Raw genomic sequence first — 19,640 nt, 5'->3', positions numbered from 1 at the left:
GAGATGAACCTACTTATAAAAAATTGATATTGATTCAAAACTTAATATGATATTTAATTTTCTTATATATTTCCAATATGTTATTAAGATTTTTTGAATCTTTAAGGTCTTGTTCACTTGAGTAGATTTGAGAAAGAGTAATTGAGAGGATTTGAAGGTAATTTTTTGTTGTTGTTTATTTGAATAGATTTGGAGATAAGTGAGAATAGATTTGGAAGTAAAATTTGTGAGAATTAGTGTGAATTTAATTTATGTGACAGATTAAAAATATTTATTTTTAAATTTACTCTCACTTATTTCAAAATCTATTCAAATAAACAATAAAAAAAATTTATCATCAAATCTTTTCACTAAATCTATTCAAATGAAAGACCTAAAAAATAATTGTATATCGATTGTTAAATTAGTTTGACACTAAATATAAAATTTGTATTCGAAGATTCTAAAATTTGTATTCGAAGATTCACTTACTTTTAAGACTAACTATAAAACTTGTAGAGAGACTTATCTCTTAAATCTACCGTATCAAATACCAACTTGTCTTAATCTAACTTAAAAAGCGAAGGAAATATTTTTAACACTAATTTTTCTAAAATCGGATTTTGCACATCCAAATAATATAAATTGAGACTTCAGAACATATAAGAGAGCAATGACTTTTATAAGAATCACATATAAAAAAATAATTAACAATCCTATTATCTAATAAAGTCATTAGATAATAATTATCTTGTATCTGGAAGGAAGCAAATGAGATAAAACTTCTCTGAGACAATTTTGTGAAATTGAATTATGTATAAACTGATTTAAAATTATGATAAGTTAACTTTATTGGAATTGTTATTTAATTTTTTTTGAAAAATTGTAAATATGTGATTTTAATTTTTCACACACACCCACATATGTATTTATAATATTTCAGATTTACAGTTCAATAAATTATTATTTTTTTGTTATTGTTTATATGATTTAACATAATTTTATAATTTCAGTGTTGGATGTCACCCTCAATCTAATTGCATGATAGGTTTATGAAAAAAAATCAAACATTTGGCACATAAAGTTGGTTTATGAAAAAAAGATAAATATGTGAAATGGCTAAATTTAATAAGATAAAGTGAGTGTTGTATTTATTTATTATTTAATTATATAATTTGATTACATTCCGACATTTATTTATTAAACAATAAATAATAGTGTCTGAGAGAGTAAGGGTATATTGTCCAATGTCTTAATGTCTAATATCTTGAGCTGGAAACTTCGGTTTCGTTCTTTCTCTCTCTTTCTCTCACAGATCTCTTAGGGTTTTCACTTTCACCGTGTCTGCTACTTCCGATCTTCCACCATCTTCGCCTGAAGGTACCACCGTGCTTTATCTTTAGCTTCAAGCTACTATGTTTAATTGAATTCGCGGTTTCGAATTTTCATTGTCTAACTAGATATTGCTAGCTAGGGTTTTGGAGTAGTGGAATAGACGGATTACGATTAAGGATTCTGTTTCGTCTTCATGGATAAGGACAAATCTCTAGGTCACGGGGGAGGTTTGCCACCTCCCTCGGCACGTTATTCGGGTTACTCACCTTCCGGAACTGCGTTCAGTGTGAAATCTGAGCCGCCGTCGTCGTCGACGTCGTCGTATCCGCCACTGGCTCCGGGAATTTCCACACCGGAGTCTAGTGGGTTTAGTCATGATATTAGCAGAATGCCCGATAATCCTCCGAGAAATAGAGGTCACAGGCGTGCTCATTCCGAGATTCTTACCCTACCGGATGATATTAGCTTTGACAGTGACCTTGGTGTGGTTGGAGGTGCTGATGGGCCTTCCTTCTCCGACGAAGCCGAGGAGGACTTGTTGTCAATGTACCTTGATATGGATAAGTTCAATTCGTCGTCGGCGACGTCCACGTTTCAAATGGGCGAACCGTCTGGTGCAATGGGAGCGTCGGGTTCAGCATCGGCATCAGGGGCACCCACCTCTTCTGCAGAGAATAGTGCTGTTGGAACTCTTGAGCGGCCCAGAGTTAGACACCAGCATAGTCAATCCATGGATGGATCAACTACCATCAAGCCTGAGCTGCTGGTTTCTGGTTCGGAAGACTTGTCTGCGGCGGATTCCAAAAAAGCAATGTCAGCTGCTAAGCTTGCTGAGCTTGCCTTGATTGACCCCAAACGTGCGAAAAGGTATGCTTTATGGTTTCTTCGTGCATTATTTCTCGTTCATATTTTGGGTGATAAATCAATTGTAAACATCATGCTTAGCACACACATTCTCAAAACCCTTGCATTTTTGTTACCTCATTTCTTGTTATGGCTAAACTTAGATACAGAACTGTAGATACTGCTTGAACTGCTCTCCGATCAGAAGAAGAGTTTCATCTGGGTCATATAAATTCACATCTGATGGAATACTTTATTACCCAGATTAGGGAGGTGAAACTCCATGTTTGATAGGAGAACACAAAATGGTATTTACGGTACTGCAGCTAAGTTTTGTCTTTCTTTTTAGTGCTGCTTTGGACCATATAGGAACATAGGTTTCAATTTTTTTTTTTATGAAGCATGGTAGAATGTGATGATATTTTCTACAGTAATGTTTTAACCAGGACAATAAACTTTTGTAATGTTAGAGTTGTGTACTTTTAGTTGATAACATAAGAGGCAGTAGTACAATTGTTGATTAGAAAATCTATGCTTGAAGTTGTAACTTCTTTTTTTATTATTTATACATATATCTTTTTCACAATCACAACAGTTGACTTCTCGTCATCGTTGGAAGTTCGTTCACTTTCACACTTTGAGAGTAGCCAAGGTCTTTTAGCTAATAAACTATTAATTGCTGTGTTTCAATCCTTTGTGATTGTCTAATAGTTACGTGCATTTGACTTTTGAAGAACGACATTATGTATCTAGTTATTTATCATTTATCATTGTGTGGAACACGGATAATAACTGGTAGGCAGTATTAAACTCAATGTATCAGAGGAAATAATGAAAGATAGGAAGGCTTAAAGGTGTCAGTTTGTTTCAGTCTATTAAAAGGAAAGTGCTAACATTCTGTTGGTTGTATCTCTAATCTGCTATTCAGTAGACCATGTTTTGGAAGTACTGGCACAGTACGTTACTTTCAAAAAATTGTATTTTGCATCATGACTACTTTGTTTAAAATGTCACGTTTTTGGCCCTTTCTCTGCCTAGTGGGCCACATCAAACACCCGTAGAGGATAGCGGAGTCTGCTCATATTCCTTTAGTTGTAAATTGACATTATTGACATTTGCGGTTGTCTTTATGGCATCCCCCGGATGCTGGACCTATTTTGTATTATCTCTTGTATCTCTTGCACCTGAAAATTGGAATGACAAAAAGGCAAACATTACTTTTAATTGTGTACCAGGATATGGGCAAATAGACAGTCTGCTGCGAGATCAAAAGAGAGGAAGATGCGGTACATTGCCGAGCTTGAAAGGAAGGTACAGACATTGCAAACGGAAGCAACATCTTTGTCTGCACAATTAAGTCTCTTGCAGGTAATGTTTTTCTGCCTGTTATATTTAGACAAACCGTGTTTTAGTACTGTATTACCATTTCACATTCCAATTGAAAAGCTAATGGGAGGATTATAATTTACACATCATTGTTGATTATATGCAGAGGGATACAAATGGCTTGAATTCTGAGAACAGTGAACTGAAGCTGCGGTTACAAACCATGGAGCAACAAGTTCACTTGCAAGATGGTAAGATCCTAAAATTGTAAATTTCTCTAAAGCTAATACTGAAACAAGATGATCTTTGTATGTAATATCTGCTGCTTCCATTGCTTTTTTCTATACCTATCTTTGAAAATATTTTGGTAAACTATATTAAACAATGCGATCTTTGTATGTAATATCTTAGTTGGCGATGGATTAGTAGTCTTGGATGAAATTGCATTTTAGTATATAGCTGGTATCTAAATTTTGTTGTTGGATTTGTGGTTCCCTGTATGATGATTAAAAGGTGAAACTCACTGTCTTGCGTGAAATTTGATCAGTAAGTTTGAGCACACGGAATCTTTATTTTGTTTATCTCTAACATTAAGAAAATTAATTGAGTCTTTTTCTTGTAGCACTAAATGACGCATTAAAAGAGGAAATTCAGCATTTGAAAATACTGACTGGACAAGCCATGCCACCTAATGGAGGAGGGCCTATGCTGAACTTTGCCTCTTTTGGAGGGGGGCAGCAATTCTATCCCAATAATCATGCCATGCACACTCTTTTAGCTGCACAGCAGTTTCAGCAACTCCAAATTCATCCTCAGAAGCAGCATCAATTTCAGCAGCTTCAACAACAAATGTTGCAACAGCAACAACAACAACAACAGAGGGAACAGCAGCACCAACAATCAAGCGACATGAAAATGAGAGAAGCTTCACCTACTCCATGTCCTCCCAAAGATAATGCGTTATCAGATGTAAATCCTTCAGGAGCTAAGGACTGTTGAAAATTTGGACTGTTCATTGCCTTGTTTGTTGTGTTACCTTAGTAGATTTCCCTGCGTCTTGTGTCCTAGTGTATTAGATAATGACCTGTCATTTTTTCATTCTTAAACAGTACAAATGGTCCTAGTTAGAGATTGAGAATAATGCGTTTGCATATTTGCTGTTGTGCAACACTAAAATTCATTGATAGTAGGTTTATTTCTATGGATATACAGGGGTAGGTAAGGTTCATGTGGTCCAGTCTGCTGTCAGTTCCTTTTGCCTACTGCTACATCAAAATAGGCTAACTCTTGTTTGTTGAGAAAGTTCGTGCACGTTGACCAAGGCATATTGTCTTTATGAGGAGATTTCGAATGTTTATTTGAAGCCTCCTTTTCTGGCTTCTTGTGAAGGTAGTCGGTAATATTCATTTTGTTGAAACAAAGGAGGCCTAGACCCGACTAAAATCCACGAGGAAAAAACCAACACTGCTAGAAATTAGCTAGCAAACTAAAGGAAATGAAGTCAGGAATAAAATGAACTTTGAAAGGAGACGAAGAGGTAACTCCAAATTTTGCCATTCGCAGGCTTCGCAACCTAACTTGAAAGTATTCATTGCTAATAAATAGCCTGCATTAATAATCACGATTCTGAACTCGTTATCTTTAACATAAGATTGCAATTTGTGCCGTCAAAGATAAATGGAAACTTATTTGTACTGTTCAAATTGAGATCGATGGTTGCACAATTCGTTTGCTTAAAATGAAAAATAAACTGTTATTTCACATGACTTTTTTTTTTTTTGCCATCAAGAATTTTTAAATTTATAAAATTTAAACCAAATTAATGTCTTTATTTAGTTATTAAACCAACTGAAAATGTATAACTAGCTAACATTAAGTGGGACCGTTATTCGTAAATTAAAAAAGATAATTGTGCGTTAATAGTTTTAAGAACGCTTGTCAAAAAGCTTTTCATGAAATAGCTGCCAAGTGAAACTAAAAACCCGCAGCTAGTACCCTGAAATAAATGACGGCAAGAATAATATCGCATATTTAAAAATGAAAAATATTCAAGGGTAAACAATTTCATAGAATAATTTTTTTACGTGACAGGGTAATAAAATAAGACACATGGTGTGGGATGATTACGTAGTGGATCTACATGACTGAGTATCCTGGACCTCCACCCCCTTCAGGCACTTTCCACTCAATGTTTTGCATTGGATCTTTGATGTCACATGCCTGAATATTAAACAACTGAATTAAACTCTGTAGGATCCAAACATAAACACCTAAACGTATATCTAAAAAGGTCAAAACCTGGAAGATCTCATCTTAAGTATATATATACATGATACATAGGCATCACGACGTATGTCATATAACATAGATTTCAACTTCGTTAAGCTACAACTATTATTAACAGCAACAATTTCTTCCTTTTTACTGCATATCCTATTAATTTTTACATCCGTCGTGAAGATACCGCATTTATTCAGAACAGTAAAATACATTCAAAAGAAATACAAAATAACGCAGACTATACATTGGAAAATTCAACCCTCAAAGTGTGGGCATAGCATCATTAAGTTTTTACACGAGGACACAATTTTCTCCATGAAACTTGATTGCAAAACAAATATATGTATAAGCGGATAACAACATGATAATAATGACGACCATTGTTCGAAACAAATGCTATTTAAGTTCACAAGTATGTTTGTATGTCAACTTCACCAGGGAATTCTAAAATCACAAAGCAGAAAAAGAAAAGGATTTAACTAGGATGCACTGACATTAACCTTTATACACTGTCCTTTATTTATAAATAGGAACGAATGCTCTCCAGTGACCCAAAAAACTTAACACAAATTGTGTTACAAACTGACGTTTATTATTTTCAACCACAACTCCAAAACAAAAATACAATACTATTGATAAAATTTATTAAAGCGCTAGGAACACATGCAGTGGTAAAAAGTCACATTTAGAATAATTGTTAATTGTTTGATGATATATGCCACTTTAGATGAATACACAACAGAAATAAGTTAAGTAAACCTAGTACTAATTACTCAATTATTTAGTGCTACATCTTGAGCATATAATACCAATCACTAAATTCAAGACAGAATACAAAATTGGTTTAAAAGTTTACCTTGCAATGTAAGCAATTTTGTGCATTAATTTGCAATTTCATCTGATTCTGCTCATCCGCAACATACCTGTAATTGGGAAAAATGGACGAAAATATCAAGAAATGATTCAAAAATTGAAAATCCTTTCAGAAACCAAGCTTTAGTATGTAGGCATTACTCATATACTCGTGCAGGACAATATCTCGATTCAGGTGCAGCATACACTGGTAAATTTATATGTTCGGGACTCTTTGGGTCTCTCAAACGAAGATGAGGAGGTTGATCATGCTCATGATTTGTGTTGCTCCTGTGAACAAACTAAATATAATGCCTATAAAAATGAACTGCAAATTTTTATTTGTTGACTAATAAATCAATAATTTACGCCATTATTTATTAAGGCCCGCCATTATTTATTAAGGCCTTAAATAGAGAAGCTGACACATAATAGTTACTATATAAATCCGTGAATATTGATTTTGTTTTTCTTTCACAATAAATCTGCATAAATGAAGTGGCTAGCCATCTTATATAACTAAAGTGGTTCGTACACAGTTGAGTTTACCCTAACTTTAACCGGATGACAATGCAATAGAGGAAGATATCACCCAACTCAAGAGTACCAAGCCGATTCTTAAATAGGCATAGGGTTAGCACTTTCTTATAGGATGAGGTGGAAGAAGGAATAGACACCTATTTTTATAAGAAAAAATAGAAATAGTGTTATAAAGGATTACGTGTTTTTACAATTTTCTTTAGGAAATTAAGTGTATTTCTCCATGTAAATTAACTATCAGAATTTCAAAGGGTACTCTCCTCTGCCACCCTCATTATGTTCTCTCGTTTCCTTAACTTCTTTTAAACCAAGTAACTTTGACTACTTTAGAAACTAACATTGAAACAGCCTTGCTACCTTCCCCTGGTTTAATTCTAATTAAAAAATATTGTTTGTCTCAACTCTCAACAGTAAGCAAGAGAAAGGAGAAAATGTTCCAAAACCTGTGCAGAGACGAAGGTACATCAAAGGACAAGACACCATCAGCCTTTGGATAGTGAATTGGAGAATGAAACCGAGCAGCCTGCATAAATGACAAAATCTATATATAAATATATTACACTGACATGTAATTGCTATATTTGTTATTATTAAACAACAAAATGAACGAACAAGAAAAACACAGAATAAGCAAAGGTCACTAGTATCTGCATATTCAATAAAGAAAGGCTTTTAAAATAAACTTTTTCATGGAACAAAAAGAAAACACTTTATCACATAAAGGTAACAAAAAAAATTCTTTGAAAATTATGCCATTCTTCTCCAACCATATTACAAATAATGGGATTTATTTCACAATATCAAAGAAACATGCTCTTTTATTCCATCCAGAATATCTAAGGAATGAAAATCTTACTCTAACTATCTAATTAGTTATTTCTTGTTTTTCTTTGTGAAGCTTATTAGCATTCAACAAGTGCCCTCATGGTGAAACAATATGAAACAAAATACTCCACACAAAATATATACGCAAAAAAAAATAAAGTAATCATCATTCAGGGGATAAAGAGAATACATGACCCTTCTGAAGCTAAGCAAGAATGAACATTGGGAAATTATCATGCATAATTTAATGATGTGAATAGCAATTCCCAATTGCATTATAATCACTTTTCAAAAGAAAATAAGTTAAACTACACTATCTTTTTTTATTTGTACACCTAATTCCTTGAAAAATGTTTCTTACATTGGTAGCTTCATGATCCGGTTTACCATGCTTCAAAGTAAATGAGTGCCTCCCCTTGAATACGTAACTGATATGAATAACACAAGGTAAGTGAACTCTTAGGATGATAAAAGAATTACAGGAAAGACTAGTCGATGGAGTTAAATAGCGAGGACAGAGCAGTTGAGAAAAGTTTGAGCTTACTGTTCCAGACCACTTAAGGCCAGTCCTGGAATAAGCCCGTATTCAAAGGCCTACAATAAAAGATATAATTATAAGGACAATAACAAGTAAACAAGCTAAGATATCCTATTTTTCTATATGATATATTTATTAAGACAATTAAGTGCAATTACTTAATCATGCATTGATCACTGTATTATTAATTCACAATTTTGGAAAGTAATACTTTTAAGGATTTTCGAATCTTTATACATACTAAGTAAATCTGAGAACCCTAGCTCTTTTGCCGCCTATGGTATGAGCAGAAATGGCTTTTCATATGATAGTGCATTTTACTTCTTTAAGATGGCCCTTCCATGTATTTCATGATATTTTTTGCCTTTTATAAAACGCAATTAACAAGCCAATGGGTCAATTCTTACAAAAAAAAATCCCGGTTTTTGCAAATCTCCCCTCTATTATACACAGACAATATTTTGTATCAGATTTATTTTTCACTATCATTATTTTTTAATAAATTTTAAAATTAAATTAATATTTTATTAAATCATATATTTGTTAAAAATAACTTTAAAGTATCAAAAACTGAAATTAAGATTATAAATATCTAATTCCTTACGATTTTTTATGAAATACAAAAACATTAAATAAAAAATATTTGAAAAATTAATGAAAATATAAAATTGACATTGTTGGTAATAAAAGCACATTATAACAATACAACATTGATTTGATTTTTTCTGTTTAACTAATAATTAGGGTCAGATTTTTCTGGTTTATTAGAAGAAGAAATTCATGATTCCGTGGGATTTATGTCTGGGATCTTGACTAGAAATCCAGCTATACTAGGTTCAAATAGAACTGAATCAATTTTTGCTATGAGAACTAATACCGTTATTTTACAGCAATCTTACATTTATAATGGTATAATGTACTCTAGAAGTTAGCAAGCTGATACATAGCCATCTAATGAGTTAGCCTATCAGCTCAAGATTTCCAAATGAAAGAAAATCACCAGAAAATGAAAATTGTACGTAACCTTCAACAAGGATGTAAGGGCGAGACAAGAGAAAAAAATAAAAATAAATATAAAAATGAAAATGAATTGCTTCACTAACCGGTCTATAGTTCCGAGATTTATGTAATTCTTCCCAAATCCATGAATTCTTCAAAGTATCCCAATATGTATCCATATCTAGACCTTCATTAAGTGCACCAAATGTAGCTTCGGCCGCAAGCATTCCTACAAAAAAGATGTATTAAATTCATGTAATAATAACTATGAAACGTTGCTATTTGCATGTCAAATGGTGATAATGATTAAAAACGAATTGATGGGCTCGCTTAACAAATGCAATAACCAATATGGCTCTAAAAATTTGTTAATTTCTTAAAATTGCAGATCAATATATTAGATCCATGTCAAGTACTGATTAATTTCTTGAAATCATGAATATCCATATGTATTACCATTGAAATTCTGAAACATTAATGATAATGCGAGACTCCTTTCACAAAGACTACAAAATGAACTTCAGTACAAATATACTAATTAGCAATATACTGAAAAATCACCCAGTAAAAGGGAGTGAGCCTCTACCTGATTTCATTGCTGTGTGAGTTCCCTTTATCTTAGGCACATTCATGAAGCCAGCTGAACATCCAATAAGTGCTCCTCCAGGGAAAACTGGATATGGGATAGACTGAAATTTAACTAGAATCACATTTGTATTTGTATAATGTGTAATAAGTAAAGAAATAATACACTGCAGCAAATAATAGGTAATCAGGCAACCAATAAGATAATAAACAATGAATTAGCCTCCCTTCTATAAAAGCTAGCTCTTCATGGCTGTAAAACTTCATTGTCAACAACAAAGACATTAACCAACCCTTACATCATTGTAACAATAAGCAGACACATTGTCCAAGACAATGAAGTGCAACACAAACATTTAAAAAAGAACACAACCATTTAAAAAAGAACGCTGTTGGGGTCAGACACAGTGAAACACTTCAAAAGTACTCGGATGTCTTTTGGACAATTTAAACATTGTTGTGTTGAAATGTTCAATCCTGTTTTGCGCTTATCCAAGGATCTTTCCAATCTTCAATTCTTAATCCCACCAAATACTATTAAATTTTACATGTGAAATCTTAGAAATGAGGAGTATCCATTACGCACAATTCATTTTTGCTAGTACATCTGTAACACTAGCACAACACGTCATGAGGCTGGCAACATGTGGTACACAAAGATAATTTTTCTCTACATTCTTTTATTTTCCTGTCTATTGCATATAAGAAATGAGACTGTTATTATTAATGTACCTGAAAACCACCTTCATTTAAAGTGCGAGCTCCATACTGGATAACTGTTCCACCTTCCAGAAATGGTTTAATTGCAGGATGATGCTTAAGTTTCTTGAGAACCAAGAGATACGAAAGGGGAGAGAGAAGGAAGGATAAAAAAAAATAATTAAACAAATATAGTGATCAGGAATTCAGCACCGGTATGTAACTTCACATATTCTTAAATAGATATTGTACTAAAAACAACAAGCCCTTTCACAAAAAGAACCAAAACACAATTGTTAATTTGACTTGTCAGAATATACGTAATATCTTCTACCCAACTAATTGTTGAGGACGAGGGAAGAAATTTCTTTGCTTATTTTAGCAACTTCAAAAACACTTATGGTATGTTTGATTCTCCTCACTTTTTTTGTTGTTGTAAAAACCATTTTTTTAAAAAGTTCCACAAATACAACACTCAGAAATCAATCTCAATCAAAATAAAGTTTTGAAAATATTTCCAAAACAAGTGTATAGCAATAGTAGAAAGATGTTTTTTCGTTCCCTTTTTCTGTTTTCTTCAAGTGCTTAGCCTATGAGTTATTTCATATTCTTGAAGCCGCTACTTGTTAGTATCTTTTATAAAATAAAAATGTTTTTTTGAAACACTAAACAAGCCCTTAACCTTCCCCTTTTATGTTTCCATATTAAAAAAAGTATGACGTCAATACCGAGTAACTTAGACTAGATGGAAATATTTTTTAAACATGTGATATAAAAATATCGTTAGAATAATAAAAATTACCTGAAATTCCTCATACGGATTCAAGAACGGGTTTTGATAGTTTAAAGCAACCACAAGGCCAATAGATATCTGTCACAATAGTAAATGAAAATCTTGAAATGAGGAATATATCATCAGCAAAAATGAATTAAGAAACTAGTTGGAAAACTTCAACTTCTGTAGTTTTCAAAGTTTGCCAAAATAAATGCACACGACTCCTTAATAACTTGCTATAAGATGATACTTATTAAGAACAGAAAACCATTAAGAACTGCATGGCACTAAAAACAGAAGGCAGGGAAACAAAGTCTTACTTGATTATCTTTCATGTGATACAGAAAAGATCCTCCATATGTTTTATGATCTAAAGGCCATCCCAAAGTGTGGATTACAGCACCAGGTTGATGTTTTTCCTCATCAATTTCCCAGACCTAAGAGTATGATATTTGGTTAAAGAAAACAGATACCATATTTGGTTACTAGAACAGTCAGTAACCAATCAATCTTCATTAATGTATTGAACAATAAACACAATCCTCATAGACTGTAGTTTTTAACAAAAAAATAAAAGGAAAATCTTTTTGGGGAATTTCTTTATGCAACACATGAATACCTCTTTAATTCCCAAAGCGTATGTCTGGTGTTCTGCACCTCCCCTCTCTCTTAGGTTGTACTTTTTTATTATTTTCTGTAAGAAACATGATTGAAAGTGTTGCTATCAAAAACAGGATTTGACAGGAAAAACTTGAATCTGTTCAATCCTAAAATTTGATTTTCAAACCTCTGACAATGATCCTCTACATCCCTCAGCCAGAAGTGTTATGTGGCCTGCACATGATTCAATATTTACACAGTTAACAAGTAACCCACATAAATATTTAAATAACCATATATCATTAGCTATTACAAATATAAGTATGGTTCATGGAGCAATATAAGGGAAAGCACAGAAGTCATAAGCTCGGAGTGAGCAATGAAAACTACCAAGTGTACAGGGCTTTGTTTCATATTTGAGAATATCATATGCCGTAAAAATCATAACTGCTTAACTGTGACTGTGTCCAAACTTGTTTCTATCAACAAATTCGAAGTTTGTCATTCCCATTCTAAAAAAGATAGGAACATTCACAAATATTTGCATACGAAAGAACAAATTATTGGTCCAAACAAAAGGGAATTACCTAGAGTATCTATACAAGCCTTAAATAGGGAAACCATTTTGCTCAGAAAAATGAAATAAATCCCATAAATATGTGTCTGAAAGAAAGAAACATGTGAAGTGAAAACCTTTGATCTCGACGCCACGTTGAAAATTCTCCTTCTTTGAACCATCTTTTGCAATTCCCATATCATTAGTTCCAATACCAATAACTTTGTTGTTTGCATCATACAATATCTGGCCAGGAAAAAAAAAAAAAACTTGTAAACAGTAACAGACGTGTAAAACCAACATCCAAACAAAAGCAGAAATACCTCACTTGCAGCAAATCCTGGGTATATTTCCACTCCTAACTCTTCAGCTTTTGTTCCCATCCAACGCACTAACTGACTTAGGCTGTAACAGATGGTCTAAAATAAGAAGCTTCTCCAGAGTGAGAGGAAAGATAAACATTGAACAAGCATCTTAATGCTGGAAAAATTAAAAAGGGTTCTTCCAATCTCGATTTTTCTTTAATCAACAAGAAAAACATTAGAAAGTATACTAGGAAAAAACTATTTAATGACTAAAAGTAAAAAAGAAAACTAAAATAAATTGTTGTTCTTCTAGATCTTCACATCATGAAAGGCAGATTACGGATTGTATTCCAGATATATTCTCCATTTGAAAATTCTAATTTTGCAAACTTATGCTATGCATAGTAAACTCTCCAGCAATTTTAGTTTGTAATGGAACGTACCAACTGATCGATAAAAATTTAAAATAATGTTTTCTTAAGAGAATAAAACATCATTAAGTTTGGAACCATTATACATCAACTTCCAAAATAGAAAAAAAAAAAAAAAAGTAGCCAAATTGGAGATTCAGTAATCAATCGAGTAAAAATAAAAACTTCACACAATTGATTCAGCACGACGCAAAAGATGTTGACTGCTCAGGTAAATTTATAACCTCTAGCCGTGTAAAATGAAAATAGAATGCTATATAAACCTTATTACATAGTTGCCCTGGTTGTTGAAAGGAGACGGAAGCGAAATTGCACGACCTTTGGTCAGAAACCAAAACTTGTCAGAAGAAACAGGAGTAGTGATCGGAGCCTGCAGCAGATAAAAAACAAAACCTCAGTTCGACTCATCAGTCGAAGAACCTACAAACCACTTCGTAACACAATCAAACAAAAATAAATAAAAAAAACGAACGCACCTCTTGCTCCTTCCACTGCGGAAGAAGCTCATTCAGTGCGCGAGGTTCAAAAACGTTTCCAGATATAATGTGAGCACCTAAGCGCAACAGCGAAGAAATCGCAAATATCAACCAAGACGCGTTCACATCAAGAAATAAAGTAACAAAACATTCAACCAAAAAACGGAATTAAGAACGTTAAACGCTACTCACCTACTTCGGCACCTTTGTCGAGGACACAGACGGACAAATCGGCGTTTCTTTCGCGGCACATTTGCTTAAGGCGAATCGCCGCCGACAAGCCGGCGGGACCAGCGCCGACGATAACGACGTCGTACTCGATGGAGTCCCTCTCCGACGAGGCGGTGCATAAAGTCCGAGAAGTCGGAACCCTAGAATTGAAACGAGCAGGTGGCTTAGAGAATGAGAAAGCGACGTGAGAATAGCGACGAGAAAGTACATGATGAGAATTGTTAGCATTGGGAGTGTGGATTTTCGTGTGAAGACATTGGGATGTAATGGTTGCTCGAAGAAGAAAACCGGTGCTGGCGATTTTGGATTTGGATTTGGAGAAGAGAGAGCGTAAGTTGAGCATGATGCAATTGCAGAGTGAGTGATCAGTGATCTTTTTTTACATTATCATATCGCATACATGAGTTTGAACAGCGCACGTAACACGTTGACGTGTTCCTACACTTCTTCTACCACCATCTTCGCGGTTCAGTAATCTTTGGATTGATTTCTATGATCATAAAATCAATATTCTTTAAGATATTCTTTTCCTTTTATTCCATTTCTTTCCAATTAAATATTTAATTTTTTACTATAATATTGATATAAATTATTCATAAAATAATCTAATATTAATCTTTATTTAAGATTAGACTCCACGAATCTTTCTTATAATATTTTTTTAATTTATAAAACAAAATTTAGTCAAAAATCTTTTTTTTACTATAATTACTCATGAGAAACTAATAGATTAGTTCATCATCTTTATTTTTAATTTTTAATTTAAAAATGTGGATTAAGTCGTTTCGTCCTTATCCAGTTTTGGTATAGCAAAACTTTTCAAAATCTTTAATATATTAATATTATTTAAAAACACAACATTGCAAAGGATATTATGTTATTGATTAATGCAATCACACCACTTAATAATATAAATAAAGTAAAGAAAAAGGTAAATTATTGTTAATTTTAAGGGTAAGATAATGTGGCAATGTGATTATGAGCAACAGTCCCGATCCAGAGCTTTCCTTGCTCCTCTCTAACTTCACTGACCAGCTGCATAACCTCACCTTCTCGATCTTCAAGAACTTCCAAAACCTCTCCCTTGTCGTTCAGAAGTGAAATAACAGTGTACATTCTCATCCCCATCGTTCTAGCCAACAAGCTCATTCTGATGGGCAAACGGAAGTAAATGTTCCTCAACCATGGATTATGACTCAGAACTTCTTGTGCTGGAGTGCGACAACAATCTATAGCCACCCAGAATTGCCCTTTTCCGTTCATTCTTACGTTGTCAGGGAACCCCGGAAGATCAGCCAAAAGTTCCACACTTCCACTTCTAGGGCCCTCTAGCCAAAACTTCATTAACCTGTCATCATTAAATAAAAATAACATGATTTTTAAGGTGTACCTACCAATCATCTGTTACGAAACTTATTTAAATTACACATGGCAGATGTAGTTACCTGCAATTGGTGGTTTCAGTGAAGAGAAGGAAGGATTGATCTTCAGAAAACTGCACTCCATTAGGAAAAGCAAGGCCATCCAAAACAACATGGGTTGTTTTAGTTGGAGGATCATATCTGAGGAGCCTACCAGTAGCTTCTCCTTCCAGTAATATAAAAAAGTGTGCACTACAAACACAACAAGTGATCAATGGAACCATTAGGACCTAAATTCATTTATTGCATGCATGCATATATAGTATATGACTGAATAAACGTTTACACTCTGTTGTATCTTTTGCTGGTGTCTGTGAAGAAGATGGATCCATTCCTATGAATGTCAAGGTCATTTGCGAAGAGAATGGGTTTTCCTTCAACATGGGTTGCCAATGATGTGGCTAATCCCCCATTTGGTCCAACCACAAGAAGGCCATAGTATGCGTCTGCTATGTATAGATCTCCACTCTCTTTGTCAAACCTTAGACCTAAGGGACGCCCACATGTCTTCTCATGCTTCCATTGTTTTGCAGTGGTCGAATCATTGCCCCTAAAGCAAAGCTTCTCCGTCCTTTAAATTAAGACAAAGACATAAACATAAGTAGACATATAAAAGAACGTTCTCAGAATATGTTTAGCTAAAGTAGCATGTGAATTTGGTAGTTTGTCCAATTTTTCATTGGTATGATATCACATATGTCATTGACAAAAGACAATCTTATTCCTTTGAGTTTTCAAAGTAAATGCATGACAGAGTTGATCTTTAAACTGAAACAAGTGTTGTGAATTTGGAGTCGAGAGAAAGTTGAAATGAAGTAAGATTTTGGTGACAGTTACCAATTAGAAGTGACAACAGCAAATGTTTCCCAACCAAGTTCCTCTCCCATCCATCGAACAACGCGTCCATCGGCTAAACCAGTGTAAGGGCCACGACCCATGTTATCGAACTCGAGCGACTCTGGTCCAAAGACTTGATTATTGAATTCTGATTTCCCATAGAGTGCTAACCTGCTCATGTTGTCCCTGGGCCAATTTTTCATGACTTGGTGGTATGGTGCAATGTCATGCTTCACGGGTCGGAATTCATGCGCAGACAGAGGACCCAGATGAAAAGGGTCCATCATAACGAGGCCAAAAACAAGAACAAGAGTTAGAACAAAAGGGTGTTGGAGAAAGGTTTCATCCTTGATGAGTAGTTTTAGTTTTATTTTCTCCATGCATGGAACGAGAGAATGAGAAAGGAAAGGAAAGAAAGCAGAGTTTAGGCGCAATGGTGATGGTCTAACATGGTAGAAGTAGAAGCACTGGATGGAGTCTGGTATTTGAAAGGTTTGAGAGAAGTGTTGGTAACATGCATTGTTAATGATGGGGTTTATGGTTTGGAGTAGGTTGTCTTTCGTTGTCCACGATGTTCGCATTTTGGAAAACAACAATTGATTGGTGAAAAGTGTTGTGGTAGTTCATTCCGAAATGTCGTGTGTGCCGAATCCTGAATGAAAAACAAAATAACATAACCGTAAGGATATGAATTTATGAATTTATGAATGATGCTGTGGTGATAGTGACCAATGCTATGATCAAACAGAAACGTGTAGTGTTCTTCTACAGTTAACAGGAACATCGAGACTACTTCTGCAAACCTGCAGAGTCACCAGTGCTTTGTTTTCTTTATCTTAATTTACCAACCACGATGAGAAGGTAAAAACTGAGTTCTTTCATTCTTTATTATGTAATTAGACTAACCATACTTTTATAAACAGAAATTTTTTACACTTATTTCATATTACCCTTTACAAATACACAAATTCACTCTCTTTACAAACACCCAAGTTGATTTTCTTTATGACTAATTTTCTCCTAAAATATTTTGTGAAATGAATGAAGTATATCCAAACTATCATTACCAATGTATTTATGATTTATGTATGTCTTTTATGTATATAGCGAAAGAATATCTTTTAAATTACATGTATGATTTGTTGTTTTACTTATGAAAAATGATATCTTAATACCAATTTTTTACACCATTTTGATACTGCTCACGTGTCAAAATGTGGTTAAACGATTTTAAATTAAGAAAAGCTGAAGCAAGGACATATTTGGAAGAGAAAAATCAAAGTTTTTTTATAATTGGAAATCGTCCAACCACATTTTGACACTGCATTTTGACACGTGTGCACTGTCAAAATGGTGTCAAAAAATTGGTGTTAAAATATCATTTTCCTTTACTTATTCATTTTAGGGTAATGATATTTTGACACCCAACAAATTTTTTACACCATCACGTGTCACATTCTAGGTGGTCCATGTGTTTTAAAAAATAAAATGACAGAATGACGTGGATTCACTATGGAGTTCAAAACAAGTGACAGATTCAAAAATGTCCTCTTGGTGCTAAAAGTTAGCCTAAACTATCCCGTTATTTGTACATTGTTACTACTTTCCTTTCTGCATCATCACTTTAAAGAAAAATGATTCCTTCAAGATGGACTTCGATTTAAATGTATTCTAAAATGATAATTAATGAATTTTATTCAATAAATTGGTTAAAAATAAACTCTGGAGTTCAAAACAAGTGGCAGATTCAAAGATGCCCTCCTCGTGCTAAAAGTTAACCTAAATTATCCACTTATTTGTACATTGATCCCAGTTCTGTTCACATCATTCTGTTATTTTATTTTTTAAACCACATGGATCACCCAGAATGTGACACGTGGCGGTATAAAAAATTTGTGACGGGTGTCGAAGTTTCATTACCCTTCATTTTATTACTAAATAAAGTTTATCAAATGTGGTAAAATTTAAAAAAAAAAGAATAAAAAAAATACAATTACCTCGGTCTTAAGATCTTATTCAAAGGAAACTGATATTTTAAAACCATTTTTTGACATCATTTTGACACTGCACACGTGTCAAAATATGATTGGACGATTTCAAATTAAAAAAGTTGAGACAGAGGTATATTTGGAAGAGAAAAACCAAAGTTTGTTTTTTAATTTGAAATCGTCCAACCACATTTTGACACGTGTACAATGTCAAAATAGTGTCAAAAAATAGTGTTAAAATATCATTTTCCTTATTCAAATACACTCAAATGAATAAGTTCTAAATTCTCACCTAATCTCTTCCCTTTGTTTTATTAAGTTTCAATTGGATAATTCTTCAATATTATAACAACTACTTAATTTAGTTTATATATATAAAAAACTTTTCTTTAATATTTTTTTTAACTGCATGAATTCAATATTATAACAACTACTTAGTTTCGTTTATAAAAAAATTGTCTTTAATATTTTTTTAACTACATACGAGAACATCTCGATTAATACAGTGTAACACTTACAAAAATTAATTAAGTATTTTGACTAAAGAAAATAAAAAAAAAAAGCATAATTATCAAATTTGTTATAAATAACATTATTCCTGATATAAATATCTAAATATCTGCATCTATTATAATTTCTATTATCATTTAAGACGTATACCTAAACTTTGAGCATGAGAGTGTTTTAGAAGTCACATCTCGTCTCAAACACTGACAGTGTCTTATACCTAACACATCTGAGAAACTACTTGGAAACAAAGTAAAAACATATCAGAATAAAAACCGAAAAATGTAAAGAAGTATCTAATAGAAAATATAAATGAATGTAAAAATATATATTATGAGTCCTTACTTTATAAATAACAACAAAAATCATTTAAAATTTGAGACTTATGATAGGAAATTAATAATATACCGCTATTAAAATTTTATAAATATATATAAGCATAACTATTGACAAATTAACATTAATGGTTATTTTATACTTTCTATTAATTCCTTCTTATTATTCTCAACTGTTTTTTTTTTTAATTTACTAAAATTAACTCACAACTAATTATCGTATATTGAAAATTTCAAATTAAAACCATTTTAAAACATATTTAAAAAAGTATGATTTGGAAGGGTATATCATTGGATCTCTCTCTCACACACACACACAGATATATATATATATATATATATATATATATATATATATATATATATATATATATATA

General features: G+C 33.1%; 3 protein-coding genes across 5 annotated transcripts; 1 reads left to right on the top strand and 2 right to left on the bottom strand.

Annotated features, from left to right (window-relative positions):
- Nucleotides 1-1,200: 1,200 nt before the first annotated feature.
- Nucleotides 1,201-4,846, top strand: LOC106778470 (probable transcription factor PosF21). 2 transcript variants are annotated; one of them, XM_014666437.2, is made up of 5 exons: nucleotides 1,201-1,359; nucleotides 1,454-2,181; nucleotides 3,393-3,525; nucleotides 3,650-3,734; nucleotides 4,106-4,846. In XM_014666437.2, the coding sequence occupies exons 2-5, from the start codon at nucleotides 1,508-1,510 to the stop codon at nucleotides 4,480-4,482; spliced, it is 1,269 nt and encodes a 422-aa protein (XP_014521923.1). In that variant the 5' UTR covers nucleotides 1,201-1,359; nucleotides 1,454-1,507; the 3' UTR covers nucleotides 4,483-4,846. The 2 variants fall into 2 exon arrangements, with proteins under 2 accessions (XP_014521923.1, XP_014521924.1); XM_014666438.2 differs by having other exon boundaries at nucleotides 1,214-1,359; nucleotides 1,450-2,181.
- A 639-nt stretch (nucleotides 4,847-5,485) lies between these two features.
- Nucleotides 5,486-14,657, bottom strand: LOC106778468 (electron transfer flavoprotein-ubiquinone oxidoreductase, mitochondrial). 2 transcript variants are annotated; one of them, XM_014666435.2, is made up of 18 exons: nucleotides 14,137-14,656; nucleotides 13,945-14,021; nucleotides 13,732-13,838; nucleotides 13,056-13,137; nucleotides 12,870-12,978; nucleotides 12,364-12,410; nucleotides 12,196-12,270; nucleotides 11,897-12,013; nucleotides 11,604-11,672; nucleotides 10,835-10,927; nucleotides 10,104-10,206; nucleotides 9,622-9,746; nucleotides 8,525-8,574; nucleotides 8,342-8,408; nucleotides 7,599-7,678; nucleotides 6,778-6,906; nucleotides 6,620-6,686; nucleotides 5,486-5,703 (listed from the first exon to the last, which is right to left on the bottom strand). In XM_014666435.2, the coding sequence occupies exons 1-18, from the start codon at nucleotides 14,516-14,518 to the stop codon at nucleotides 5,620-5,622; spliced, it is 1,863 nt and encodes a 620-aa protein (XP_014521921.1). In that variant the 5' UTR covers nucleotides 14,519-14,656; the 3' UTR covers nucleotides 5,486-5,619. The 2 variants fall into 2 exon arrangements, 1 of the variants encoding a protein (XP_014521921.1); XR_002666203.1 differs by lacking the exon at nucleotides 5,486-5,703 and having other exon boundaries at nucleotides 6,778-6,917; nucleotides 14,137-14,657.
- Nucleotides 14,658-15,075: 418 nt separating this feature from the next.
- On the bottom strand, nucleotides 15,076-16,948 carry LOC106778467 (protein STRICTOSIDINE SYNTHASE-LIKE 13). Its single transcript, XM_014666434.2, has 4 exons — nucleotides 16,434-16,948; nucleotides 15,883-16,167; nucleotides 15,621-15,788; nucleotides 15,076-15,523 (listed from the first exon to the last, which is right to left on the bottom strand). Exons 1-4 carry the CDS (start codon nucleotides 16,811-16,813, stop codon nucleotides 15,124-15,126), a joined length of 1,233 nt encoding a protein of 410 aa, XP_014521920.1. The 5' UTR covers nucleotides 16,814-16,948; the 3' UTR covers nucleotides 15,076-15,123.
- Between the last annotated feature and the right edge of the window lie 2,692 nt (nucleotides 16,949-19,640).

The sequence above is a fragment of the Vigna radiata genome, unplaced genomic scaffold, assembly GCF_000741045.1.
Source record: "Vigna radiata var. radiata cultivar VC1973A unplaced genomic scaffold, Vradiata_ver6 scaffold_332, whole genome shotgun sequence".
Lineage (NCBI taxonomy): Eukaryota > Viridiplantae > Streptophyta > Magnoliopsida > Fabales > Fabaceae > Vigna > Vigna radiata.
This window is presented reverse-complemented; position numbering and strand designations above follow the sequence as displayed.

Coding starts and splice junctions, on each gene's coding strand:
- LOC106778468 (XM_014666435.2), bottom strand. CDS start 14,518: ATGCTCAACTTACGCTCTCTCTTCTCCAAATCCAAATCCAAAATCGCC. Junction 13,138..13,731: donor CAGGGCAACTATGTAATAAG/GTTTATATAGCA, acceptor CATCTGTTACAG/CCTAAGTCAGTTAGTGCGTT. Junction 9,747..10,103: donor TCACACAGCAATGAAATCAG/GTAGAGGCTCAC, acceptor TCTTTTTTGTAG/GAATGCTTGCGGCCGAAGCT.
- LOC106778470 (XM_014666437.2), top strand. CDS start 1,508: ATGGATAAGGACAAATCTCTAGGTCACGGGGGAGGTTTGCCACCTCCC. Junction 2,182..3,392: donor GACCCCAAACGTGCGAAAAG/GTATGCTTTATG, acceptor ATTGTGTACCAG/GATATGGGCAAATAGACAGT. Junction 3,526..3,649: donor CACAATTAAGTCTCTTGCAG/GTAATGTTTTTC, acceptor GATTATATGCAG/AGGGATACAAATGGCTTGAA.
- LOC106778467 (XM_014666434.2), bottom strand. CDS start 16,813: ATGGAGAAAATAAAACTAAAACTACTCATCAAGGATGAAACCTTTCTC. Junction 16,168..16,433: donor GCTGTTGTCACTTCTAATTG/GTAACTGTCACC, acceptor CTTAATTTAAAG/GACGGAGAAGCTTTGCTTTA. Junction 15,789..15,882: donor AGCAAAAGATACAACAGAGT/GTAAACGTTTAT, acceptor TTGTGTTTGTAG/TGCACACTTTTTTATATTAC.